Source organism: Nannobrachium achirus (assembly GCF_963921795.1).
Source record: "Nannobrachium achirus genome assembly, chromosome: 2".
In the NCBI taxonomy this organism is placed as follows: domain Eukaryota; kingdom Metazoa; phylum Chordata; class Actinopteri; order Myctophiformes; family Myctophidae; genus Nannobrachium; species Nannobrachium achirus.
The window spans coordinates 68,100,470-68,125,882 of NC_137811.1; the positions used below are offsets into that span (position 1 = coordinate 68,100,470).

The following is a 25,413-nucleotide window of genomic DNA, read 5'->3' on the forward strand; positions in this document are numbered from 1 at the left end:
AATATTTTGAGATGGGGGGTCCTTCACATGAAAAAGTTTGAGCATCACTGACATGGAAACATAGGTTTCTTGGCACACATTTTCACGATTTTTCAAAAATAGCAGATCTACAAGCTCGCAGCGCGGCACTCGGTGCCACGCTGTGAGCTTGTATATCTGCTGTTTTTCAATAGTTAACATTCATGGGGGGGCCCGCAGTGAATCCTTGTACCCAGGGCCCAGAATTTGGTGTGACGCCCCTGGATATGGCCACGCTCCACCTGGGCTCTAGCAGGCGAGCCCAGGGGTCTTGGTGGTGACGGGGGCGATGTGGCTCTAGCAGGCGATCCCAGGGGTCTTGGTGGTGACGGGGGCGATCATGTGGCTGACGCTGTCCATGGAGACTTCGGTGTGCGAGCGCCCTCGCTGCTCGTCCGACTGCAGCCTCTGTCTGCGGCCGTCGGACAGCAGGCGGCTCCTGCCGTCGGAGGAGTGCAGCCGGGTCCTGCCGCTGTCGTAAGACGCCACGCTGGAACCCGACGCAGACCTCAGCCTGGTCATACTGGTGCTGGACACTGTGGGAGGGACAGCAGGGTTCATCAAGATGTCTGTTCACACGGACATGTCCGTGGCAAAGACTTGGCCATGTCCGTGGCAAATTCTAAGAGGTGGTGCCATAGTTTTGTACTTTTTCTGTTTTAATATGTGTCTATGGAGCATGGTCGGATTGGGATTCATTTTCAGCCCGGAAATTTTCAAGCACCACCATAACTCGAGTGAGTACAAATAGAACCAAATGGCCCGGTATAGGGTATAGACCTGTTATAGTCTTTCAGGGCTATCTCTTTTTCTCTCAATCTTTTTTGTATGTCTGTGGCAAAAATAGATATTTTGACAAAAATGTCCACCACAAGCCAACACGGCGATGACCTCTGGAGGAGAGGTCAGTCATTTGTAGTTACTAGTAGCACCAGATTGGTATTTAATATAGGCTAGCATAAACTATGCACAAAAAGTTAGTAAACTTAACTTCGGTTCATTATAATCTCGCCTTGGTACCAATTGGTATTGTGTTTTGTATAATTGTTATACTGCTAGTGTACTAGGTTGAGTAAAACAACTGTTTTGAATAGATACGTACTGTATCCCATGCCCTGGATGAAGTATTTCAAGGCTTCAATCATTTTGGCTGGCTGTGGACAGAGAGAAACATTACATTACAGTCACGATCTGCTTGTCATCAAACTCAGGAAGCAGGTTTCTAATAATGCTCATGTTATTTTATGAAACAGATGTTCAAATTGCACACTGTTTGTCACTACATTATATTCACAAATTTGCAGTCCAGAAACCTCAAAACATCCAAGCTTCAACATGTTGACATAGAGGTGGTTAAGCCTACCTGATCCACTTGAGGTTGTCCTCCACAGTCTGACATCTGGGGGGACAGAGAAGGGCTTTATGTCTTATGTTGTCATATGTTTACCAATAATCACCTATAGTAATAGTAGTAATTGGTCTATTGCTTTGACATGCAAACATTATTCAGTATATAAACAACAGCGTTTTCTAATGGCATGCAACAGTTTGCAACAGGATACAGTTTGGAGAGGTGAGAGGTGCAACAGGTGATCGCATCTTTGGTGGTGGATGTATATCTGATAATGGTCAATGGTATTTAGAGAACCGATGTCTAATTAGTTGAATCTTTTATTTCTTGTTCTTTTTTGCAGTGCAAACCCGCATACAGCTGCTGCCAGAGAGTCAGCCCATGGATCAGTGTCAGTCAGATTGTGTTTCAGTGGGTTATAATGTACCTTCAGCAGTGTGGACCTGGTGGGGTTGAGTTTGGAGTTACAGTCGACAACGTCCTCCACGGCTGGGGAGCTGTCGCCAACTACGAGAAGAGTGGTGCACCTAAACAGACAGACAGACAGACAGACAGACAGACAGACAGACAGACAGACAGACAGACAGACAGACAGACAGACAGACAGAGACGTCAGACACTGCATACAGATACTGTGGGCATGGAGCCATGGACGGACAAACAGAAAAGTCTGAATAGTCAATTCATGTTTGTTTTCATTTATATGGCTGCTATAATTTATATAGCTGCTAAATGTCCTATGAAATGGACTCGGCGAGCTTCAAAGAGAGTGTGGCAGACAGATTACTCTAGATAGATATATTGATTGATGAGTGAGTATTGATTGATGAGTGAGAGAGACAGGCAGTTTATCGTAAATGTTATTCTAATCTAACCTGTCAACTGGACGTTAGATGGGATTTTATGCGATGTGATGTGATGTGATGTGATGTGATGTGATGTGATGTGATGTGATGCCTGGCGTCACTATTCTGTGGTGAGGAGATTTGGTGCCAGACCCCTCGGGGATATCGGTCAACGGAAAAAGTCAGTGAGTCAAAATGAGCAGGGACGTGCAGAGAATGTTAGAGAGGCAGGGGCTGACATTTCTAAAAGGGCCTTTTGGTGAAAATATAGAAAATAGCAGACCTCCAAGCTCGTGCAACAAATTGTGAACTTGAAGGTCGGCTATTTTCTGCACTTGATACCACACTAAACTAAGCATAATCAATCAAGTGAATACTGGAGATGTGGCATATGGCAATGTATTTCTACACAGAGAGGGCAATTCTCTCAACATACGATGCTGCATTCAAGTTCAGGAGAGTGTAGACAAGGCAATTCTCTTGAATGCTGCCTTCAGATTATGGCATGGAAAGAGGGGCATTTGCATTTCTTTCACCACATAGTGAAAACTGCATTCATCGTCTGGATAGGGCACTTTTACTGACCGGTAAAATGGCAGTTTGATGTCTATGTGTGCACATGTCTGAAAATGAGTCAAGGAGTATGTTCATGACATGGTCGTTTGGTGACAACATGTTTATTTTTTTAAACCTTCACTTACTTGAGCGTCCTGACGTTGACGTTTCCCTCAGGGACGGGCCTCTCCACGTCCAGGGCTCGCCTGCTGTTGTAGGAGCGCCAGAAGTGTCCCAGGTTGGTCTGGTTCATGGACGTGTTGATGTAGTGGCGGTACGTGGCGATCAGGTCCAGGTTGATCAGGATTTCATCCTGAACAGTCAAGAAAGAGAGAGAGAGACAGAAGGAAATCACGAAAAGAAGAAACTAATAATATGAAGCGGTCGGTCGCTATGGTAAAGCAAAGGGCACCGTACTCGCCGGGTGTCAAGCTTACCTTTCCGAACAGGTGTGAGATGATGGAGTCAGTGAGCGTGTGCGTCCAGTCAGTGATCTGGAATAAGTACAGCAACGTTACAAATGCAGTTCACAAAAGACTCGAGTATCCAGGGACGTGCTGGGCCTCTGATTCAGCTCGGGAAATAGAGTTGGGAGAGGCCCTCATTGCGCGCTACTCAAAGATTTGCCATTTCAGATCATGGCAAGTGACAAGCCAGTGGGACAATTACATGAGTTATATTTCGTTGTTTTCGGGTGGAAACCATGCATGTCCAAAACCGTTTGTTTTGTGTTTATCATTTTAAAAATGATTTAAACTAGTGAAAACAGCCGATCTACAAGCACACAATGCCTCGCAAGTACATTTTATAGATGATAAATACAAAACAGTTTTGGACATACAAGGTTTCCACCCGACAACGACTATATGCTATAAATATAAGGTGCTGGGAGTGAAAATTATAATGTAGGGGTGCCTCGGATTAAAAAAATATTCATGGGGTGCCCTGAGACAAAAAAGTTTGGGAACCCCTGACACAGGGCTTAAGTGGTTAAAGTACAACAACATCTACACTCAGAATATACACAGACACAGCCTATAGATACTGTGTATAGGTCATTACATTTTTCTCAAAATGATTTTTGTTTTTACATTGTGAAATGATTTTAAAAAATGATTTAAATAATGTTGCCAAAAAGAGAGAGAGAAAAAAAATGCTGACATTGACGTGACTCCTTTCTAAATAATAGGACTTGTTTTTGCATTGGGTTCCGCCCTCTGTTCAACTCAGTGAGTTGAGAATGGAAACACTGCCCTCATGTGGATTCTTTCATATCACACTGTAACACTGTTAGTGAACAAACACTCGGTGGGAAGGATTCCTGTCACAATATAGAGCCGTTTAACACTGTTACTGAACAAGCACTCTATAGCAATGATTAGTGTTAGTGAACACACATACTGTGATTCCTACCTTGAGGCAGCAGCAGCAGTTAGTTGTTTCTCCAACACAGACTGGTTGGACTTCCTGGTCAGGTGAGCAGGCTGGGTGTGAATTCCTTGGCTACAGCGACATGGTTTTATTTCACCAGACTCTACCTAGCTCCAGTGGGTTGGGGCGGCCGCGGCCGCTTCGCGGCCGCTGCCAGAGCACGCAGTCCGGCTTGGGTGCCCTCCGAGACCTCGGTGTCTGAGTCTGGAGCTCTGTGAAAAAAAAGAAAAAAGAAAAAAAGCCAGCTGCTGAGCGGGCGTGCGTGCGTGCGTGCTTGCGTGCGTTCAGTGCAATGTGAATGCATGTGACCAGTTGATAGGAAGATAGATAGATACGTAATAAACATGAACTAAAAGGAGATCCCAGTAATGTTTTTGGCTTATTTCCACAGGGAAGTCATTCATGAATGAACGAATTATTGATATAGGACTGTCATAGGTACAGTGTCATTGACAGTACAGTTCACTGGTACAAGGTCAACTAAAAGGTGATCCTAGAAAAGACTAAGTCAGGGGGAAACAATTTAAAAAATAAAACAATAAAAACAGCCGATCTACAAGGCTGCATGTGGGCTTGTGGATCAGCTGTTTTGGGTAAATGTGGGTTTGTATTGACCCCTTTATCGAGTGATTGATTGAAGACTTTACGACAAGTTTCATGACAGTACAGTTCACTGGTACAAGCTCAACTAAAAGGAGCTTTATTTATTGAATGAATTATTTCCCTGTCTCCACACCAGGCCCAACTGCGCCGCCACTGACTGATAAATTGCGACCGTCGGGTCGCAGTTCCTATCGAAACCTCGACCGGCTGTCTGTCTGTCCGTCACACTTTTGCCCTGCTCATATCTCTGCAACCGCTGCCCCAATCCGTGCCAAATTTGGCACACACAGTCCTTGCCTGCCAAACTACGATTCTCACATGGCCCTCCTCTTCTAGCGCCACCATGAGGCCAAAACTCATTCTGGACACTGCTCCTACAAATCTTGCCCTAAAATCACACAAATCGGTACACACTTGCTCTACGCTCATGTCATCAACATGGATCTGTCCCATGTAGCGCCACCTTCAGGCCGATTTTTTTAAACCCCTTTTTGGACACTACTCCTACAGATTTTGCCCTAAAATCACGCAAATCGCTACGCAGTCAGTATATATTAGGGAGTCTTACTGGTTTAATTATTTATTTCCCGACTATGTTTCCGAGACTGATTATTTATTTATTTATTTCCCGACTATGTTTCCGAGACTGATTATTTATGTAATTAATTATTTATTTATTTCCGCCCCTGGACTCCGCCCCCCCCCAGGCGTCTGCCTATCGATCGGCTGGGCTTTAAAGAGCCATAACTCCGGTTTGCAGCGTGCTACCGTCTCCAAACTCGCTTTCTGGCTTCTCGTGTTACTGGTATTAAATACCACATACAAGCTCACGGAAGCTCCATCCAACTTTCTGCGCAATGCATTATGGGATGTTGGAAAGTTGTGGATACTAGCAACAGAGTATTTAAATAAATAAATAAATAAATAAATATATAATGAATGAACGAACACATGAATAAATAAATAAATAAACAAAGAAAGTGTGTGTGTGTGTGTGTGTGTGTGTGTGTGTGCATGCATGCATGCATGCGTGCGTGCGTGCGTAATTACTGCCTCCTCGTTAAGAACCCCACACATTTAGGCAAATTCTTTCTTTCTTTCTTTCTTCCTTCCTTCCTTCCTTCCTTCCTTCCTGTAAATGAGGCCGCATGACAAGCGTTCTCGTCACCGCGCTGACGGGGTAATTACACGCAAATACAAGGGGTGGAGTCGAACTTAACGAGTGGGCGTGGTTTCAACTACACGCTCACAACGCGTCGCATCAAGACGCGTTGTGAGCTTGTAGATCTGCTATTAACGAGTGGGCGTGGTTTCAACAAGAGGGAGGACTCTGACTTAACAAGTGGGCCTAACGTAATGAGTTTTGTGGGCGTCGCATGCATTAATTATGTAAATTAAGCCGACTTATGCAAATGGGGGGGGCGGGGCATGGTTTGGAAATGCGTGTGGGCGTGGTGCGTGCGTGCGTGTGCGCCTCAATTAAAATTAATTAATTAATGAATTAACTGCCTCCTCGTTAAGAACCCCGTAAATTTAGGCAAATTCATTTCCTTCCTTCCTTCCTTTTCTTTCTTTCTTTCTTTCTTTCTTTCTTCCTTCCTTCTCCTTCCTTCCTTCCTTCCTTCTAAATAAATACATAATTAAATAGCGGGGGTCCCCGAGGGTGTCATCGCGTGCGGGGCGGCGAGCCTGATTATTATGTAAATGAGGCTGCATTAATTATGTAAATGAGGTCGGGGTGTGGTCTGCATTAATTATGTAAATGAGGCTGTTAAGTGGCGTTTCCCAGCGCGTAAAAAATTTAGACGACCGTATGTAAATGAAGGGGAGGAGCTTAGTTGACGTATGCAAATTGGGGGCGGGGCATGGTTTGGAAATGCGTTTGGGTATGGTTCGCATACATTATGCTCGCATACATTATGCTAATGAGGGCGTTAAGGTGGGTTTCCCAGCGCGTAAAAAATGCAGACGACCGTATGTAAATGAAGGGGAGGAGCTTAGTCGACGTATGAAAATTGGGGGCGGTGCATGGTTTGGAAATGTGTGTGTGTGTGGTTCGCATAAATTATGCTAATGAGGCTGTTAAGTGGCGTTTCCCAGCGCGTAAAATATGTAGACGACCGTATGTAAATGAAGGGGAGGAGCTTAGTCGACGTATGCCAATTGGGGGCGGGGCATGGTTTGGAAATGCGTTTGGGTATGGTTCGCATACATTATGCTCGCATACATTATGCTAATGAGGGCGTTAAGGTGGGTTTCCCAGCGCGTAAAAAATGCAGACGACCGTATGTAAATGAAGGGGAGGAGCTTAGTCGACGTATGAAAATTGGGGGCGGTGCATGGTTTGGAAATGTGTGTGTGTGTGGTTCGCATAAATTATGCTAATGAGGCTGTTAAGTGGCGTTTCCCAGCGCGTAAAATATGTAGACGACCGTATGTAAATGAAGGGGAGGAGCTTAGTCGACGTATGCAAATTGGGGGCGGGGCATGGTTTGGAAATGCGTTTGGGTATGGTTCGCATACATTATGCTCGCATACATTATGCTAATGAGGGCGTTAAGGTGGGTTTCCCAGCGCGTAAAAAATGCAGACGACCGTATGTAAATGAAGGGGAGGAGCTTAGTCGACGTATGAAAATTGGGGGCGGTGCATGGTTTGGAAATGTGTGTGTGTGTGGTTCGCATAAATTATGCTAATGAGGCTGTTAAGTGGCGTTTCCCAGCGCGTAAAATATGCAGACGACCGTATGTAAATGAAGGGGAGGAGCTTAGGCGACGTATGCAAATTGGGGGCGGGGCATGGTTTGGAAATGCGTGTGGGCGTGGTTTGCAGACATTATGCTCGCATACATTATGCTAATGATGGCGTTAAGGTGGGTTTCCCAGCGCGTAAAAAATGCAGACGACCGTATGTAAATGAAGGGGAGGAGCTTAGTCGACGTATGAAAATTGGGGCGGGGCATGGTTTGGAAATGCGTTTGGGTGTGGTTCGCATACATTATGCTCGCATACATTATGCTAATGAGGGTGTTAAGGTAGGTTTCCCAGCGCGTAAAAAATTTAGATGACCGTATGTAAATGAAGGGGAGGAGCTTAGTCGACGTATGCAAATTGGGGGCGGGGCATGGTTTGGAAATGCGTTTGGGTATGGTTCGCATACATTATGCTTGCATACATTATGCTAATGAGGGCGTTAAGGTGGGTTTCCCAGCGCGTAAAAAATGCAGACGACCGTATGTAAATGAAGGGGAGGAGCTTAGTCGACGTATGAAAATTGGGGCTGGTGCATGGTTTGGAAATGCGTGTGGGCGTGTTGCGCATACATTATGCTTGCATACATTATGCTAATGAGGGCGTTAAGGTGGGTTTCCCAGGGCTTAAAAAATACAGATGACCGTAGTGAGCATTCGTTCCACGAACGCATTCATTCAATGAATGAATGAATAAATAAATAAAGTGCACATGCACACACGTGTGTGCGTGCTTGCGTGTGTGCGTGCGTGCGTGCGTGCGTGCGTGCGTGCGTGCGTGCGTGCGTGCGAGCGAACGCACGTGCACGCACGCACGCACGCACACTTTATTATTTATTCATTCATTCACGCACGCACACACGCATGCACACTTTATTTTTTAATTAATTCATGAATACAGCCTGCGATATGCGTGAAATCTTGCAAGCACATTCCCACTAGGTCAAGGAACAGATGCCTCCCTTCTCACATTGGCCTGTTATAGCGCCACCAGCGGGTCAACTTTTGCGTAACACATTTTTGGAACAAAATGCCTCAAATCATGCATGCAGCTAATTTCAGTAACGTCAAAGAGAGCACTGCCTGCGATCTTGACATTTTGTACTTTTATAGACATTGTTTTCTGGCTTGAAGCGAGCCCACAATTGTTTCGAAGGAACAATATTTTCTAGTTTCCATATGATATGCGTAACTACCGCTGACGCAGCCGACGCATGCGCATTAGGGCCCGTGACGTCCAGGGGCACACGCAGGTGGAGGAGAAAAAAAAAAAAATCTAATAATAACAATGTATACAGACGGAGCCGCTTCTGTCCTGATCTGTTGCATCTATTTCCTGTAGTAGGCTGCTACCATTTCAAAATAAAACATGTGTTGAATGATCACTTTACAAATATCCAATACAATGACTCTTGTTTTGAAATGTCCACTGGTATGACAGGAAGCTATGACAGGGCCCCTTAGTGCTGCTGACGGAACACAGGCTGAAGAGACGTTCTGAACTTCTGAAGTAAAAACAACACTCTCGGGCATTATGGAATATAAAGTTTCAACACACGACTTTGGGGAACAGTTAATATTTGCCATGCTCTCTAAAACCAAGACACTGTGGAATATGGAACAAAACGTGCCCAACTGGTCTTGTTGTTGTCATCCACCTTACTTTAGCAGGTGAGTTAAGTAATTAATATAAATAATGCTGGTTTGCAGTGATGCATCACTGTCAATTAAACTGTGTGCTGTCATTAATGTAGGCCTAGTTGTCTTAATGGATGATATTTATAATGCTGTTTTGGAAAAACGGCGTGGTGATGTTTGTAGTGTGAAGACTAATGTCAGAGTTGTTGTGTTGGAGTGCCATAGGGAAGAGTTCATTAGCACCAGAGAGAGATGGAGACAGTGAGACACTACTTGGTTGGGCTACATATTGTCATGAATTAGATGGCGAGTGTGTAGATGTCTTCTGTTGGAGCCTGGTGTCCCGCATTTGCGCTGTCTGCATTTGCGCTGTAGAAAAAAGGTGGTTGTTGTTGTTGTTGTTGTTGTTGTTGTTGTTGTTGTTGTTGTTGTTGTTGTGGGGCACTTGGTGAAAATCTCGGTAACAGGTAGAGTCGCCGGAATGAAGCTCGCCGAGAAACGGGGGGTGCGTTCGGAAATGCGCACCGGGTGGGGCAACGGTGCTTTTTTTCAGTCTTAACTCTGAAGGTAAACTTTCTGAAAAGCAGTAGTTGCTACCCCAATGTTGCTATTGAAGTTTATAAACTAGGGTAAATTATAATAGAATATTAGAATATTAATTCATGTTGATACTGAAGAAGGCATACTGTGATTGTTTGTCCTACTGTAGCCTACATGTTTGTTGTTTACAAATAGTACAGATACTGTGAGATTAAGACTATCACCATAATTTATCCTAGTTTATAAACATCAACAGCAACATTAGGGTAGCAACTACTGCTTTTCAGAAAGTTTACTTTCAGAGTTCAGACTGAAAAAGCGCACCGTTGCCCCACCCGGTGTGAATTTCCGAACGCACCCCCCGTTTCTCGGCGAGCTTCATTCCGGCGACTCTACTGGTATTCAAAATCTCGCATCGGGGCACACCGGGGGCTAGTTTCGCCACTGTGTATGTCCAAAAAAAAAAAAAAAATGATTTAAACTAGTCAAAACAGCCGATCTACAAGCACACAACGCCTCGCACTGTAGATCTGCTGTTTTCACTACTTTTTGTGCAAACAGTAACATTTTTACTTTTGTGCAAACAGTTTCATTTTTTCCTAATGGCCCGGCCTGGACCGACCGATAATGAACCGGCCGTTCGGGAGTTGTCCCGCTTTTCCCAATGGCCAGCACGTCCCTGCGAGTATCTAAAAGGACCATAGCTACGATTCACAAGATGTCGTGATTAAACAATGGCTGAAGGAAGGTGTTGGCATGAGGCGAAGCGATTTATTGTAGAGAGAAAAAAGGGAGGACTCCAGTCAATGCAGTATAGGGTTTCAGTGGATAAGTCATCCATGTTTAGTGTTAAACGTGATGTCTCTTTGGAACATACCCTAGATGGGTGATATTATGTAAATAAGGGATGACTCTAGGCCAATCATATAGTGATGAGTTCTCCTCTCTGGTTCCCAATGATAAACAAGGTTTGGGAATATTTGCAAAGAAATCTGCAGTGTAACATAACCCGACATGCTGTGTAGTTTTTACATTCTGGATGTTGAATGAATCATGCATGGTGCAGAGCACAATAGCGACGCATGCAGGCGCGCACGCACACACACACACACACACACACACACACACACACACACACACACACACACACACACACACACGCAATCACATAGATAAAGACAAAAACAACTGACCTTGTGTGTCATGGTGTCTATAAATGTTTCTGCGTTTGCGTTGATGTTGATCAAAACCAAACCCTCCACCAGGTCAGGATGGTTCAGCTGCACGCACACACACACACACACACACACACACACACACACACACACACACACACACACACACACACACACACACACACACACACACACAGAAATAGGTCAGGGTGGACATTTTGTTTTTGTTTAAATGTGTCATGTGTTATTAAATGTATTATTATTATTTTTTTATCTCGATTTTAGAGACCAAACAGGAACTTACAGCGAACTTGGCCAGGACGTTGGCCCCTGCTCCGACTCCCAACCCGATCACACTGCGAAACCTGCAAAGGTCAACACAGGAAGTTAGTATTGCACATGGATTTGATGATTTTTCATAACTGGCATTACAAACGGGACTGGATGGCCAGTCCTACTGGTCAGAATGCTTTGAAGTGTGTCTTCTCACCCGTAGTGTTTGAGCACAGTGGTCAGGCCTTCTGACAGCTGGTCCATGGTGGGGTAGGCATACCTGAGGGGTCAAAGGTCAAAAACGTCACAACAACCCCATATAATGTAGGATAATTATCCAGTGGATCAGTGATTCTCAACATTTTTCGTTTCCGGGAACCCCACTTTAATATGCATTAGATCCCATTTTGATACCATTTATTTTAATCTCTGGGACACCAATCTACAAGGTAAAAAAAAATCCACAATTAACTGTAAATTTGAGAGTGTACAAATGGAACCAAATGGATCCGTAAGGGTCCATTTGGACCCCTGGTGGTCCCTGGATCCACATAAGAATAAAGTGGCATCGCACTTCCTCGCAAAAATGTAAACAACTATGTATGGCAATGTTTCAGATTCATGCTTTGTACATTTATGTTACATGCTGTCTGTCAGACAGACAGACAGACAGACAGACAGACAGACAGACAGACAGACAGACAGACAGACAGACAGACAGACTACTGACCCAGCAGACAGGGTACTGACAGACAGACAGACAGACAGACAGACAGACAGACAGACAGACAGACAGACAGACAGACAGACAGACAGACTACTGACCCAGCAGACAGACAGACAGACAGACAGACAGACAGACAGACAGACAGACAGACAGACAGACAGACAGACAGACAGACGTTCTTGTTCAGATTGTGTGTGTGTGTGTCAGGGATTATTATAGTTAACTAAAACTAAGGAAAACAGGGAGAAAATAAATGTCATGAAAAGAAACAAGTTAAATAAAACTACAATAAAAAATGCACAACAAATAGACTAAATCAGACTAATATTAAACCATCTTAATTTTTACATGTCAAGCAGTCTATTACCCTACCCTTTTCAGCATTATGGCATTCTTCGGTTTCTCGTTTCGAGCTTGTAGATCTGCTACTTTTGATGCGTTTGTGAGAAGCTGTAGTATGATCGAGTAGGGCATTCATTTACCAAAACAAATACATCTAGAATATGGAGATAAGAGGTTTCTGGCTTTCTGTCCGACAGAAATGTCATCCATTAGTAAACCTAAAATGAAACAAACAAATGTATGATTTGAAACCATAAAGCTGGTCTGAGCGCCCCTGTGCCTACATGTGCGTGTGACATAATTGAAATAGATTGTGGACAAGGCATTCTCTTGAATGCTGCCTTCAGGTATGGCAAGGAAAGGGGGCATTTCAATGTGTTTCTTTCATCGTAGTAAAAAAAAAAGATGCATTCATGGTCAGGACTCTGGAGAGAGGGCACTTTTTGCTGATGGATAAAAGGGCAGGGGCTCAAGCCCCCTTTGATGTCTATGTGTGCAGGTGCCTGGATGCAGGTGTTCAGGTTGTTATGCCTTTAACCCCCTATCCAAGGGGGCTTTATTTGCATGAGAAAGCATATTTTTACGAAAAGCAAATATGCAACAAACCTATCAAAAACTAGCCTAAGAAATAGGAAAGACGTGTGTAAACACTACTACTCAGAATAAGTGTGTGTGTGTGTGTGTGTGTGTGTGTGTGTGTGTGTGTGTGTGTGTGTGTGTGTGTGTGTGTGTGTGTGTGTGTGCGCGTGCGTGTGTTGGTATTTACACGTAAGCAGTATAGCACCCACTCTTTTACAAGGTGCTGGGGAGTGTTTTACATTGTGCAATGTTGTACAGTAGTTTGTTCAACTCGTTTACATTCATCATCTCTCTCTCTCTCAGTCGTCCTCAGACGAGCTTCCATCGGAGTCTCCATGGGTTCTTTTTAAGCACATTGCTCTTTTTAAAGTGTTTTACCAATGAAATATGATTATTTACAGTGTAGTGAACATGAATAGCATAGTAAACATAATACACTGTATCTTTAAGCACATTTTATTAACAGTGTAGGAAACACCGCTTGCTGTTTATTAAAAGTTTATTCACATAATATATTGTCACATCAGATATGAATTGCTAAATACATTTAGCATAAATTAGTACACATTGGCTCTGGAAAACAGCTCTATTTTAGTTTTATAACTGAATGTATTTAACACACATTCCTAAGTTACAAACACTAATGAGCTTCATGTAGCCTTTTCCTGAAAATACCGGTACATTCATTTAAAAACATAGGATCATTATATATAGCATTAACATTAAACCTCCCAGTATAGTGAATATACCATTAGATAGTTAATACAGTACAAGAGAGGAGGGGAGGGGAGAGGAGAGGAGAGGAGAGGACAGGAGAGGAGAGGACAGGACAGGACAGGAGAGGACAGGACAGGACAGGACAGGACAGGACAGGAGAATATAGGAAAGGAGAGAAGGGGAGAGGAGAGGAAAAGATGAGACGACAGGAGGAGAGAAGACTAGAGGAGAGTAAAGGAGAGAAGAAGTGAGGAGTGCAGAGGGGGAGAGAGGCGAAGAGGAGAGAGGATGGGAGGAGAGGAGAGGAGAAGAGTGGGAGGAAAGGAAAGAAAAGGAGAATAGAGAAGAGGGGAAGGGAGGGGAGAGGAGAGGAGAGGAGAGGAGAGGAGAGGAGAGGAGAGGAGAGGAGAGGAGGGGAGGGGAGAGGAGAGGAGAGGAGAGGAGAGGAGAGGAGAGGAGAGGAGAGGAGAGGAGAGGAGAGAGGAGAGGAGAGGAGAGGAGAGGAGAGGAGAGGAGAGGAGAGGAGATAGTCAGGGGATATTAATAAAACCTGGGAATAAATTCCTTACCAAACAATTTCTTCACCAATGTGTTCGTAAAGGTTTGAAATTCAAAATCCATAAGGAGAATCTTTGACAGCTAGGGTAACTTTAGGTCTCATTCACTTGCTATACAATTTACTATAAAGGAAAAAGAGACTCCCAAAAAATCTGCTTTAAGTGGGATGTGAGAGGGGTCTGACTAGGTGTTTTTAATTATTCTGAATCCATTGCAAGCATTTGTTTTGCACGAAAACATTCTTGGGCTAAAAGTGGACCCCACAAAACGATGGTTTAGTGATGAGTGATCACTTTTCACAGTTTTGTGGGGTCCATATTTAGCCCAAGGAATGTTTTTCGTGCAAAACAAATGCTTGCAATGGATTCAGAATAATTAAAAACACCTAGTCAGACCCCTCACATCCCACTTAAAGCAAATTTCTTTGGGAGTCTTTAGTAAGTGAATGAGACCTAAAGTTACCCTGGCTGTCAAAGATTCTCCTTAAGGATTTTGAATTTCAAACTTTGTTAGATATGTTACCTAGACACCTTTACGAACACATTGGTGAAGAAATCGTTTGGTAAGGAATTTATTCCCAGCTTTGACAGGTATTCTGATATTATTCCCTGAGGAGAGGGCATATAAAAGCTGGAACACTAGATACACTGTAAAAAAGAAACAGGCCGCTTTTACACTTGTTAAATCATGATTAGACTACATCAACCCTTAGGATTTAGCTGTGTGGATCTTATAGATAAAGGATTGACAGAATACAGGATAACAACAGGGATGAGAGGACAGGAGGAGGTATAAAAGAGACATGGCAGGAGGGACAGCACAGCCAGACAGACAACATTATAATGACAATAAAACAAGAGGATAGATTGAGGTTTTAGGAAAGCAATGAAGTATGAGAATCTTTACAGTGATGTTTGGGGTCCCAGAGATAATGTAGAAAATAAACAAAACAGAGTGTGTCAAATGAAAATGTTTGAGAAACTCTGCTCTGATCAAACCTCGATATTTCCACGTCGCATTTGTTCGACCAAGGGTCAGGCTTAGGCTTAGGTTTTAGGGTAAGGTTTAGGCATAGTTTTACTGAGGTTAGGGTTAGGTTTAGGCAGAGTAGCGTTCACCAGGTTAACATTCACCAGCGTCGAACTACTGGGATGTCGAACAAATGTTACGTGGAGATATGGCCAGGGGCGTCACAAGGGGTAGGAAAGTGGGACTGAGTTACCAGGGCCCAAGGTGGAGGGGCCCTAGTAACTTTAGCTATTAAAAAATAGCAGATATACAAGCTCACAGCGCGGCACCGAGTGCCGCGCTGTGAGCTTGTATATCTGCTATTTTTCAATAGTTAACATTCATGGGGGGGCCCGCAGTGAATCCTTGTACCCAGGGCCCAGAATTTGGTGTGACGCCCCTGGATATGGCCACGCTCCACCTGGGCTCTAGCAGGCGAGCCCAGGGGTCTTGGTGGTGACAGGGACGATGTGGCTCTAGCAGGCGAGCCCAGGGGTCTTGGTGGTGACGGGGACGATCATGTGGCTGACGCTGTCCATGGAGGCGTCGGTGTGCGAGCGCCCTCGCTGCTCGTCCGACTGCAGCCTCTGTCTGCGGCCGTCGGACAGCAGGCGGCTCCTGCCGTCGGAGGAGTGCAGCCGGGTCCTGCCGCTGTCGTAAGACGCCACGCTGGAACCCGACGCAGACCTCAGCCTGGTCATACTGGTGCTGGACACTGTGGGAGGGACAGCAGGGTTCATCAAGATGTCTGTTCACACGGACATGTCCGTGGCAAAGACTTGGCCATGTCCGTGGCAAATTCTAAGAGGTGGTGCCATAGTTTTGTACTTTTTCTGTTTTAATATGTGTCTATGGAGCATGGTCGGATTGGGATTCATTTTCAGCCCGGAAATTTTCAAGCACCACCATAACTCGAGTGAGTACAAATAGAACCAAATGGCCCCGTATAGGGTATAGACCTGTTATAGTCTTTCAGGGCTATCTCTTTTTCTCTCAATCTTTTTTGTATGTCTGTGGCAAAAATAGATATTTTGACAAAAATGTCCACCACAAGCCAACACGGCGATGACCTCTGGAGGAGAGGTCAGTCATTTGTAGTTACTAGTAGCACCAGATTGGTATTTAATATAGGCTAGCATAAACTATGCACAAAAAGTTAGTAAACTTAACTTCGGTTCATTATATCTCGCCTTGGTACCAATTGGTATTGTGTTTTGTATAGGCCTAATTGTTATACTGCTAGTGTACTAGGTTGAGTAAAACAACTGTTTTGAATAGATACGTACTGTATCCCATGCCCTGGATGAAGTATTTCAAGGCTTCAATCATTTTGGCTGGCTGTGGACAGAGAGAAACATTACATTACAGTCATGATCTGCTTGTCATCAAACTCAGGAAGCAGGTTTCTAATAATGCTCATGTTATTTTATGAAACAGATGTTCAAATTGCACACTGTTTGTCACTACATTATATTCACAAATGTGCGGTCCAGAAACCTCAAAACATCCAAGCTTCAACATGTTGACATAGAGGTGGTTAAGCCTACCTGATCCACTTGAGGTTGTCCTCCACAGTCTGACATCTGGGGGGACAGAGAAGGGCTTTATGTCTTATGTTGTCTTATGTTTACCAATAATTACCTATAGTAATAGTAGTAATTGGTCTATTGCTTTGACATGCAAACATTATTCAGTATATAAACAACAGCGTTTTCTAATGGCATGCAACAGTTTGCAACAGGATACAGTTTGGAGAGGTGAGAGGTGCAACAGGTGATCGCATCTTTGGTGGTGGATGTATATCTGATAATGGTCAATGGTATTTAGAGAACCGATGTCTAATTAGTTGAATCTTTTATTTCTTTTTCTTTTTTGCAGTGCAAACCCGCATACAGCTGCTGCCAGAGAGTCAGCCCATGGATCAGTGTCAGTCAGATTGTGTTTCAGTGGGTTATAATGTACCTTCAGCAGTGTGGACCTGGTGGGGTTGAGTTTGGAGTTACAGTCGACAACGTCCTCCACGGCTGGGGAGCTGTCGCCAACTACGAGAAGAGTGGTGCACCTAAACAGACAGACAGACAGACAGACAGACAGACAGACAGAGACGTCAGACACTGCATACAGATACTGTGGGCATGGAGCCATGGACGGACAAACAGAAAAGTCTGAATAGTCAATTCATGTTTGTTTTCATTTATATGGCTGCTATAATTTATATCGCTGCTAAATGTCCTATGAAATGGACTCGGCGAGCTTCAAAGAGGGTGTGGCAGACAGATTACTCTAGATAGATATATTGATTGATGAGTGAGTATTGATTGATGAGTGAGAGAGACAGGCAGTTTATCGTAAATGTTATTCTAATCTAACCTGTCAACTGGACGTTAGATGGGATTTTATGCGATGTGATGTGATGTGATGTGATGTGATGTGATGTGATGTGATGTGATGCCTGGCGTCACTATTCTGTGGTGAGGAGATTTGGTGCCAGACCCCTCGGGGATATCGGTCAACGGAAAAAGTCAGTGAGTCAAAATGAGCAGGGACGTGCAGAGAATGTTAGAGAGGCAGGGGCTGACATTTCTAAAAGGGCCTTTTGGTGAAAATATAGAAAATAGCAGACCTCCAAGCTCGTGCAACAAATTGTGAACTTGAAGGTCGGCTATTTTCTGCACTTGATACCACACTAAACTAAGCATAATCAATCAAGTGAATACTGGAGATGTGGCATATGGCAATGTATTTCTACACAGAGAGGGCAATTCTCTCAACATACGATGCTGCATTCAAGTTCAGGAGAGTGTAGACAAGGCAATTCTCTTGAATGCTGCCTTCAGATTATGGCATGGAAAGAGGGGCATTTGCATTTCTTTCACCACATAGTGAAAACTGCATTCATCGTCTGGATAGGGCACTTTTACTGACCGGTAAAATGGCAGTTTGATGTCTATGTGTGCACATGTCTGAAAATGAGTCAAGGAGTATGTTCATGACATGGTCGTTTGGTGACAACATGTTTATTTTTTTTAAACCTTCACTTACTTGAGCGTCCTGACGTTGACGTTTCCCTCAGGGACGGGCCTCTCCACGTCCAGGGCTCGCCTGCTGTTGTAGGAGCGCCAGAAGTGTCCCAGGTTGGTCTGGTTCATGGACGTGTTGATGTAGTGACGGTACGTGGCGATCAGGTCCAGGTTGATCAGGATTTCATCCTGAACAGTCAAGAAAGAGAGAGAGAGACAGAAGGAAATCACGAAAAGAAGAAACTAATAATATGAAGCGGTCGGTCGCTATGGTAAAGCAAAGGGCACCGTACTCGCCGGGTGTCAAGCTTACCTTTCCGAACAGGTGTGAGATGATGGAGTCAGTGAGCGTGTGCGTCCAGTCAGTGATCTGGAATAAGTACAGCAACGTTACAAATGCAGTTCACAAAAGACTCGAGTATCCAGGGACGTGCTGGGCCTCTGATTCAGCTCGGGAAATAGAGTTGGGAGAGGCCCTCATTGCGCGCTACTCAAAGATTTGCCATTTCAGATCATGGCAAGTGACAAGCCAGTGGGACAATTACATGAGTTATATTTCGTTGTTTTCGGGTGGAAACCATGCATGTCCAAAACCGTTTGTTTTGTGTTTATCATTTTAAAAATGATTTAAACTAGTGAAAACAGCCGATCTACAAGCACACAATGCCTCGCAAGTACATTTTATAGATGATAAATACAAAACGGTTTTGGACATACAAGGTTTCCACCCGACAACGACTATATGCTATAAATATAAGGTGCTGGGAGTGAAAATTATAATGTAGGGGTGCCTCGGATTAAAAAAATATTCATGGGGTGCCCTGAGACAAAAAAGTTTGGGAACCCCTGACACAGGGCTTAAGTGGTTAAAGTACAACAACATCTACACTCAGAATATACACAGACACAGCCTATAGATACTGTGTATAGGTCATTACATTTTTCTCAAAATGATTTTTGTTTTTACATTGTGAAATGATTTTAAAAAATGATTTAAATAATGTTGCCAAAAAGAGAGAGAGAAAAAAAATGCTGACATTGACGTGACTCCTTTCTAAATAATAGGACTTGTTTTTGCATTGGGTTCCGCCCTCTGTTCAACTCAGTGAGTTGAGAATGGAAACACTGCCCTCATGTGGATTCTTTCATATCACACTGTAACACTGTTAGTGAACAAACACTCGGTGGGAAGGATTCCTGTCACAATATAGAGCCGTTTAACACTGTTACTGAACAAGCACTCTATAGCAATGATTAGTGTTAGTGAACACACATACTGTGATTCCTACCTTGAGGCAGCAGCAGCAGTTAGTTGTTTCTCCAACACAGACTGGTTGGACTTCCTGGTCAGGTGAGCAGGCTGGGTGTGAATTCCTTGGCTACAGCGACATCTGTTGATGGGGACCTACTGATTGGTTTTATTTCACCAGACTCTACCTAGCTCCAGTGGGTTGGGGCGGCCGCGGCCGCTTCGCGGCCGCTGCCAGAGCACGCAGTCCGGCTTGGGTGCCCTCCGAGACCTCGGTGTCTGAGTCTGGAGCTCTGTGAAAAAAAAGAAAAAAGAAAAAAAGCCAGCTGCTGAGCGGGCGTGCGTGCGTGCGTGCTTGCGTGCGTTCAGTGCAATGTGAATGCATGTGACCAGTTGATAGGAAGATAGATAGATACGTAATAAACATGAACTAAAAGGAGATCCCAGTAATGTTTTTGGCTTATTTCCACAGGGAAGTCATTCATGAATGAACGAATTATTGATATAGGACTGTCATAGGTACAGTGTCATTGACAGTACAGTTCACTGGTACAAGGTCAACTAAAAGGTGATCCTAGAAAAGACTAAGTCAGGGGGAAAAAATTTAAAAAATAAAACAATAAAAACAGCCGATCTACAAGGCTGCATGTGGGCTTGTGGATCAGCTGTTTTGGGTAAATGTGGGTTTGTATTGACCCCTTTATCGAGTGATTGATTGAAGACTTTACGACAAGTTTCATGACAGTACAGTTCACTGGTACAAGCTCAACTAAAAGGAGCTTTATTTATTGAATGAATTATTTCCCTGTCTCCACACCAGGCCCAACTGCGCCGCCACTGACTGATAAATTGCGACCGTCGGGTCGCAGTTCCTATCGAAACCTCGACCGGCTGTCTGTCTGTCCGTCACACTTTTGCCCTGCTCATATCTCTGCAACCGCTGCCCCAATCCGTGCCAAATTTGGCACACACAGTCCTTGCCTGCCAAACTACGATTCTCACATGGCCCTCCTCTTCTAGCGCCACCATGAGGCCAAAACTCATTCTGGACACTGCTCCTACAAATCTTGCCCTAAAATCACACAAATCGGTACACACTTGCTCTACGCTCATGTCATCAACATGGATCTGTCCCATGTAGCGCCACCTTCAGGCCGATTTTTTTAAACCCCTTTTTGGACACTACTCCTACAGATTTTGCCCTAAAATCACGCAAATCGCTACGCAGTCAGTATATATTAGGGAGTCTTACTGGTTTAATTATTTATTTCCCGACTATGTTTCCGAGACTGATTATTTATTTATTTATTTCCCGACTATGTTTCCGAGACTGATTATTTATGTAATTAATTATTTATTTATTTCCGCCCCTGGACTCCGCCCCCCCCAGGCGTCTGCCTATCGATCGGCTGGGCTTTAAAGAGCCATAACTCCGGTTTGCAGCGTGCTACCGTCTCCAAACTCGCTTTCTGGCTTCTCGTGTTACTGGTATTAAATACCACATACAAGCTCACGGAAGCTCCATCCAACTTTCTGCGCAATGCATTATGGGATGTTGGAAAGTTGTGGATACTAGCAACAGAGTATTTAAATAAATAAATAAATAAATAAATATATAATGAATGAACGAACACAAGCGGGGCATGGTTTGGAAATGCGTTTGGGTATGGTTCGCATACATTATGCTCGCATACATTATGCTAATGAGGGCGTTAAGGTGGGTTTCCCAGCGCGTAAAAAATGCAGACGACCGTATGTAAATGAAGGGGAGGAGCTTAGTCGACGTATGAAAATTGGGGGCGGTGCATGGTTTGGAAATGTGTGTGTGTGTGGTTCGCATAAATTATGCTAATGAGGCTGTTAAGTGGCGTTTCCCAGCGCGTAAAATATGCAGACGACCGTATGTAAATGAAGGGGAGGAGCTTAGGCGACGTATGCAAATTGGGGGCGGGGCATGGTTTGGAAATGCGTGTGGGCGTGGTTTGCAGACATTATGCTCGCATACATTATGCTAATGATGGCGTTAAGGTGGGTTTCCCAGCGCGTAAAAAATGCAGACGACCGTATGTAAATGAAGGGGAGGAGCTTAGTCGACGTATGAAAATTGGGGCGGGGCATGGTTTGGAAATGCGTTTGGGTGTGGTTCGCATACATTATGCTCGCATACATTATGCTAATGAGGGTGTTAAGGTAGGTTTCCCAGCGCGTAAAAAATTTAGATGACCGTATGTAAATGAAGGGGAGGAGCTTAGTCGACGTATGCAAATTGGGGGCGGGGCATGGTTTGGAAATGCGTTTGGGTATGGTTCGCATACATTATGCTTGCATACATTATGCTAATGAGGGCGTTAAGGTGGGTTTCCCAGCGCGTAAAAAATGCAGACGACCGTATGTAAATGAAGGGGAGGAGCTTAGTCGGCGTATGAAAATTGGGGGCGGTGCATGGTTTGGAAATGTGTGTGTGTGTGGTTCGCATAAATTATGCTAATGAGGCTGTTAAGTGGCGTTTCCCAGCGCGTAAAATATGCAGACGACCGTATGTAAATGAAGGGGAGGAGCTTAGGCGACGTATGCAAATTGGGGGCGGGGCATGGTTTGGAAATGCGTGTGGGCGTGGTTTGCAGACATTATGCTCGCATACATTATGCTAATGATGGCGTTAAGGTGGGTTTCCCAGCGCGTAAAAAATGCAGACGACCGTATGTAAATGAAGGGGAGGAGCTTAGTCGACGTATGAAAATTGGGGCGGGGCATGGTTTGGAAATGCGTTTGGGTGTGGTTCGCATACATTATGCTCGCATACATTATGCTAATGAGGGTGTTAAGGTAGGTTTCCCAGCGCGTAAAAAATGTAGATGACCGTATGTAAATGAAGGGGAGGAGCTTAGTCGACGTATGCAAATTGGGGGCGGGGCATGGTTTGGAAATGCGTTTGGGTATGGTTCGCATACATTATGCTTGCATACATTATGCTAATGAGGGCGTTAAGGTGGGTTTCCCAGCGCGTAAAAAATGCAGACGACCGTATGTAAATGAAGGGGAGGAGCTTAGTCGACGTATGAAAATTGGGGCTGGTGCATGGTTTGGAAATGCGTGTGGGCGTGTTGCGCATACATTATGCTTGCACACATTATGCTAATGAGGGCGTTAAGGTGGGTTTCCCAGGGCTTAAAAAATACAGATGACCGTAGTGAGCATTCGTTCCACGAACGCATTCATTCAATGAATGAATGAATAAATAAATAAAGTGCACATGCACACACGTGTGTGCGTGCTTGCGTGTGTGCGTGCGTGCGTGCGTGCGTGCGTGCGTGCGTGCGAGCGTGCGAGCGAACGCACGTGCACGCACGCACGCACGCACACTATTATTTATTCATTCATTCACGCACGCACACACGCATGCACACTTTATTTTTTAATTAATTCATGAATACAGCCTGCGATATGCGTGAAATCTTGCAAGCACATTCCCACTAGGTCAAGGAACAGATGCCTCCCTTCTCACATTGGCCTGTTATAGCGCCACCAGCGGGTCAACTTTTGCATAACACATTTTTGGAACAAAATGCCTCAAATCATGCATGCAGCTAATTTCAGTAACGTCAAAGAGAGCACTGCCTGCGATCTTGACATTTTGTACTTTTATAGACATTGTTTTCTGGCTTGAAGCGAGCCCACAATTGTTTCGAAGGAACAATATTTTCTAGTTTCCATATGATATGCGTAACTACCGCTGACGCAGCCGACGCATGCGCATTAGGGCCCGTGACGTCCAGGGGCACACGCAGGTGGAGGAGAAAAAAAAAAAATCTAATAATAACAATGTATACAGACGGAGCCGCTTCTGTCCTGATCTGTTGCATTTATTTCCTGTAGTAGGCTGCTACCATTTCAAAATAAAACATGTGTTGAATGATCACTTTACAAATATCCAATACAATGACTCTTGTTTTGAAATGTCCACTGGTATGACAGGAAGCTATGACAGGGCCCCTTAGTGCTGCTGACGGAACACAGGCTGAAGAGACGTTCTGAACTTCTGAAGTAAAAACAACACTCTCGGGCATTATGGAATTTAAAGTTTCAACACACGACTTTGGGGAACAGTTAATATTTGCCATGCTCTCTAAAACCAAGACACTGTGGAATATGGAACAAAACGTGCCCAACTGGTCTTGTTGTTGTCATCCACCTTACTTTAGCAGGTGAGTTAAGTAATTAATATAAATAATGCTGGTTTGCAGTGATGCATCACTGTCAATTAAACTGTGTGCTGTCATTAATGTAGGCCTAGTTGTCTTAATGGATGATATTTATAATGCTGTTTTGGAAAAACGGCGTGGTGATGTTTGTAGTGTGAAGACTAATGTCAGAGTTGTTGTGTTGGAGTGCCATAGGGAAGAGTTCATTAGCACCAGAGAGAGATGGAGACAGTGAGACACTACTTGGTTGGGCTACATATTGTCATGAATTAGATGGCGAGTGTGTAGATGTCTTCTGTTGGAGCCTGGTGTCCCGCATTTGCGCTGTCTGCATTTGCGCTGTAGAAAAAAGGTGGTTGTTGTTGTTGTTGTTGTTGTTGTTGTGGGGCACTTGGTGAAAATCTCGCATCGGGGCACACCGGGGGCTAGTTTCGCCACTGTGTATGTCCAAAAAAAAAAAAAAATGATTTAAACTAGTCAAAACAGCCGATCTACAAGCACACAACGCCTCGCACTGTAGATCTGCTGTTTTCACTACTTTTTGTGCAAACAGTAACATTTTTACTTTTGTGCAAACAGTTTCATTTTTTCCTAATGGCCCGGCCTGGACCGACCGATAATGAACCGGCCGTTCGGGAGTTGTCCCGCTTTTCCCAATGGCCAGCACGTCCCTGCGAGTATCTAAAAGGACCATAGCTACGATTCACAAGATGTCGTGATTAAACAATGGCTGAAGGAAGGTGTTGGCATGAGGCGAAGCGATTTATTGTAGAGAGAAAAAAGGGAGGACTCCAGTCAATGCAGTATAGGGTTTCAGTGGATAAGTCATCCATGTTTAGTGTTAAACGTGATGTCTCTTTGGAACATACCCTAGATGGGTGATATTATGTAAATAAGGGATGACTCTAGGCCAATCATATAGTGATGATTTCTCCTCTCTGGTTCCCAATGATAAACAAGGTTTGGGAATATTTGCAAAGAAATCTGCAGTGTAACATAACCCGACATGCTGTGTAGTTTGTACATTCTGGATGTTGAATGAATCATGCATGGTGCAGAGCACAATAGCGACGCATGCAGGCGCGCACGCACACACACACACACACACACACACACACACACACACACACACACACACACACACACACACACACACACACACACACACACACACACACACGCAATCACATAGATAAAGACAAAAAAAACTGACCTTGTGTGTCATGGTGTCTATAAATGTTTCTGCGTTTGCGTTGATGTTGATCAAAACCAAACCCTCCACCAGGTCAGGATGGTTCAGCTGCACGCACACACACACACACACACACACACACACACACACACACACACACACACACACACACACACACACACACACACACACACACACACAGAAATAGGTCAGGGTGGACATTTTGTTTTTGTTTAAATGTGTCATGTGTTATTAAATGTATTATTATTATTTTTTTATCTCGATTTTAGAGACCAAACAGGAACTTACAGCGAACTTGGCCAGGACGTTGGCCCCTGCTCCGACTCCCAACCCGATCACACTGCGAAACCTGCAAAGGTCAACACAGGAAGTTAGTATTGCACATGGATTTGATGATTTTTCATAACTGGCATTACAAACGGGACTGGATGGCCAGTCCTACTGGTCAGAATGCTTTGAAGTGTGTCTTCTCACCCGTAGTGTTTGAGCACAGTGGTCAGGCCTTCTGACAGCTGGTCCATGGTGGGGTAGGCATACCTGAGAGGGGTCAAAGGTCAAAAACGTCACAACAACCCCATATAATGTAGGATAATTATCCAATGGATCAGTGATTCTCAACC

The 25,413-nt window shown here is 44.3% G+C and overlaps 2 protein-coding genes across 2 annotated transcripts in view; both read right to left on the reverse strand.

Moving 5' to 3' along the window:
* Positions 1–315: 315 nt before the first annotated feature.
* Positions 316–12,289, reverse strand: LOC308299944 (protein NDRG1-like; the record flags this gene model as incomplete). The annotated part of the gene is made up of 10 exons (XM_080743720.1): positions 316–554; positions 1,121–1,172; positions 1,382–1,417; positions 1,797–1,896; positions 2,916–3,082; positions 3,207–3,263; positions 10,924–11,010; positions 11,210–11,270; positions 11,396–11,458; positions 12,273–12,289. The coding sequence occupies 10 exons, from the start codon at positions 12,287–12,289 to the stop codon at positions 316–318; spliced, it is 879 nt and encodes a 292-aa protein (XP_080599846.1).
* Positions 12,290–15,585: 3,296 nt separating this feature from the next.
* Positions 15,586–25,413, reverse strand: part of LOC308299954 (protein NDRG1-like) — a gene marked incomplete at both ends in the record, with an annotated part of 10,594 nt that continues 766 nt past the window's right edge. Inside the window, 9 exons of the mRNA XM_080743730.1 lie at positions 15,586–15,824; positions 16,396–16,447; positions 16,657–16,692; positions 17,072–17,171; positions 18,152–18,318; positions 18,443–18,499; positions 24,794–24,880; positions 25,082–25,142; positions 25,268–25,330. Of these exons, the coding sequence (XP_080599856.1) occupies positions 15,586–15,824; positions 16,396–16,447; positions 16,657–16,692; positions 17,072–17,171; positions 18,152–18,318; positions 18,443–18,499; positions 24,794–24,880; positions 25,082–25,142; positions 25,268–25,330 (862 nt within the window). The remainder of the gene's footprint in view (positions 15,825–16,395; positions 16,448–16,656; positions 16,693–17,071; positions 17,172–18,151; positions 18,319–18,442; positions 18,500–24,793; positions 24,881–25,081; positions 25,143–25,267; positions 25,331–25,413) is intronic.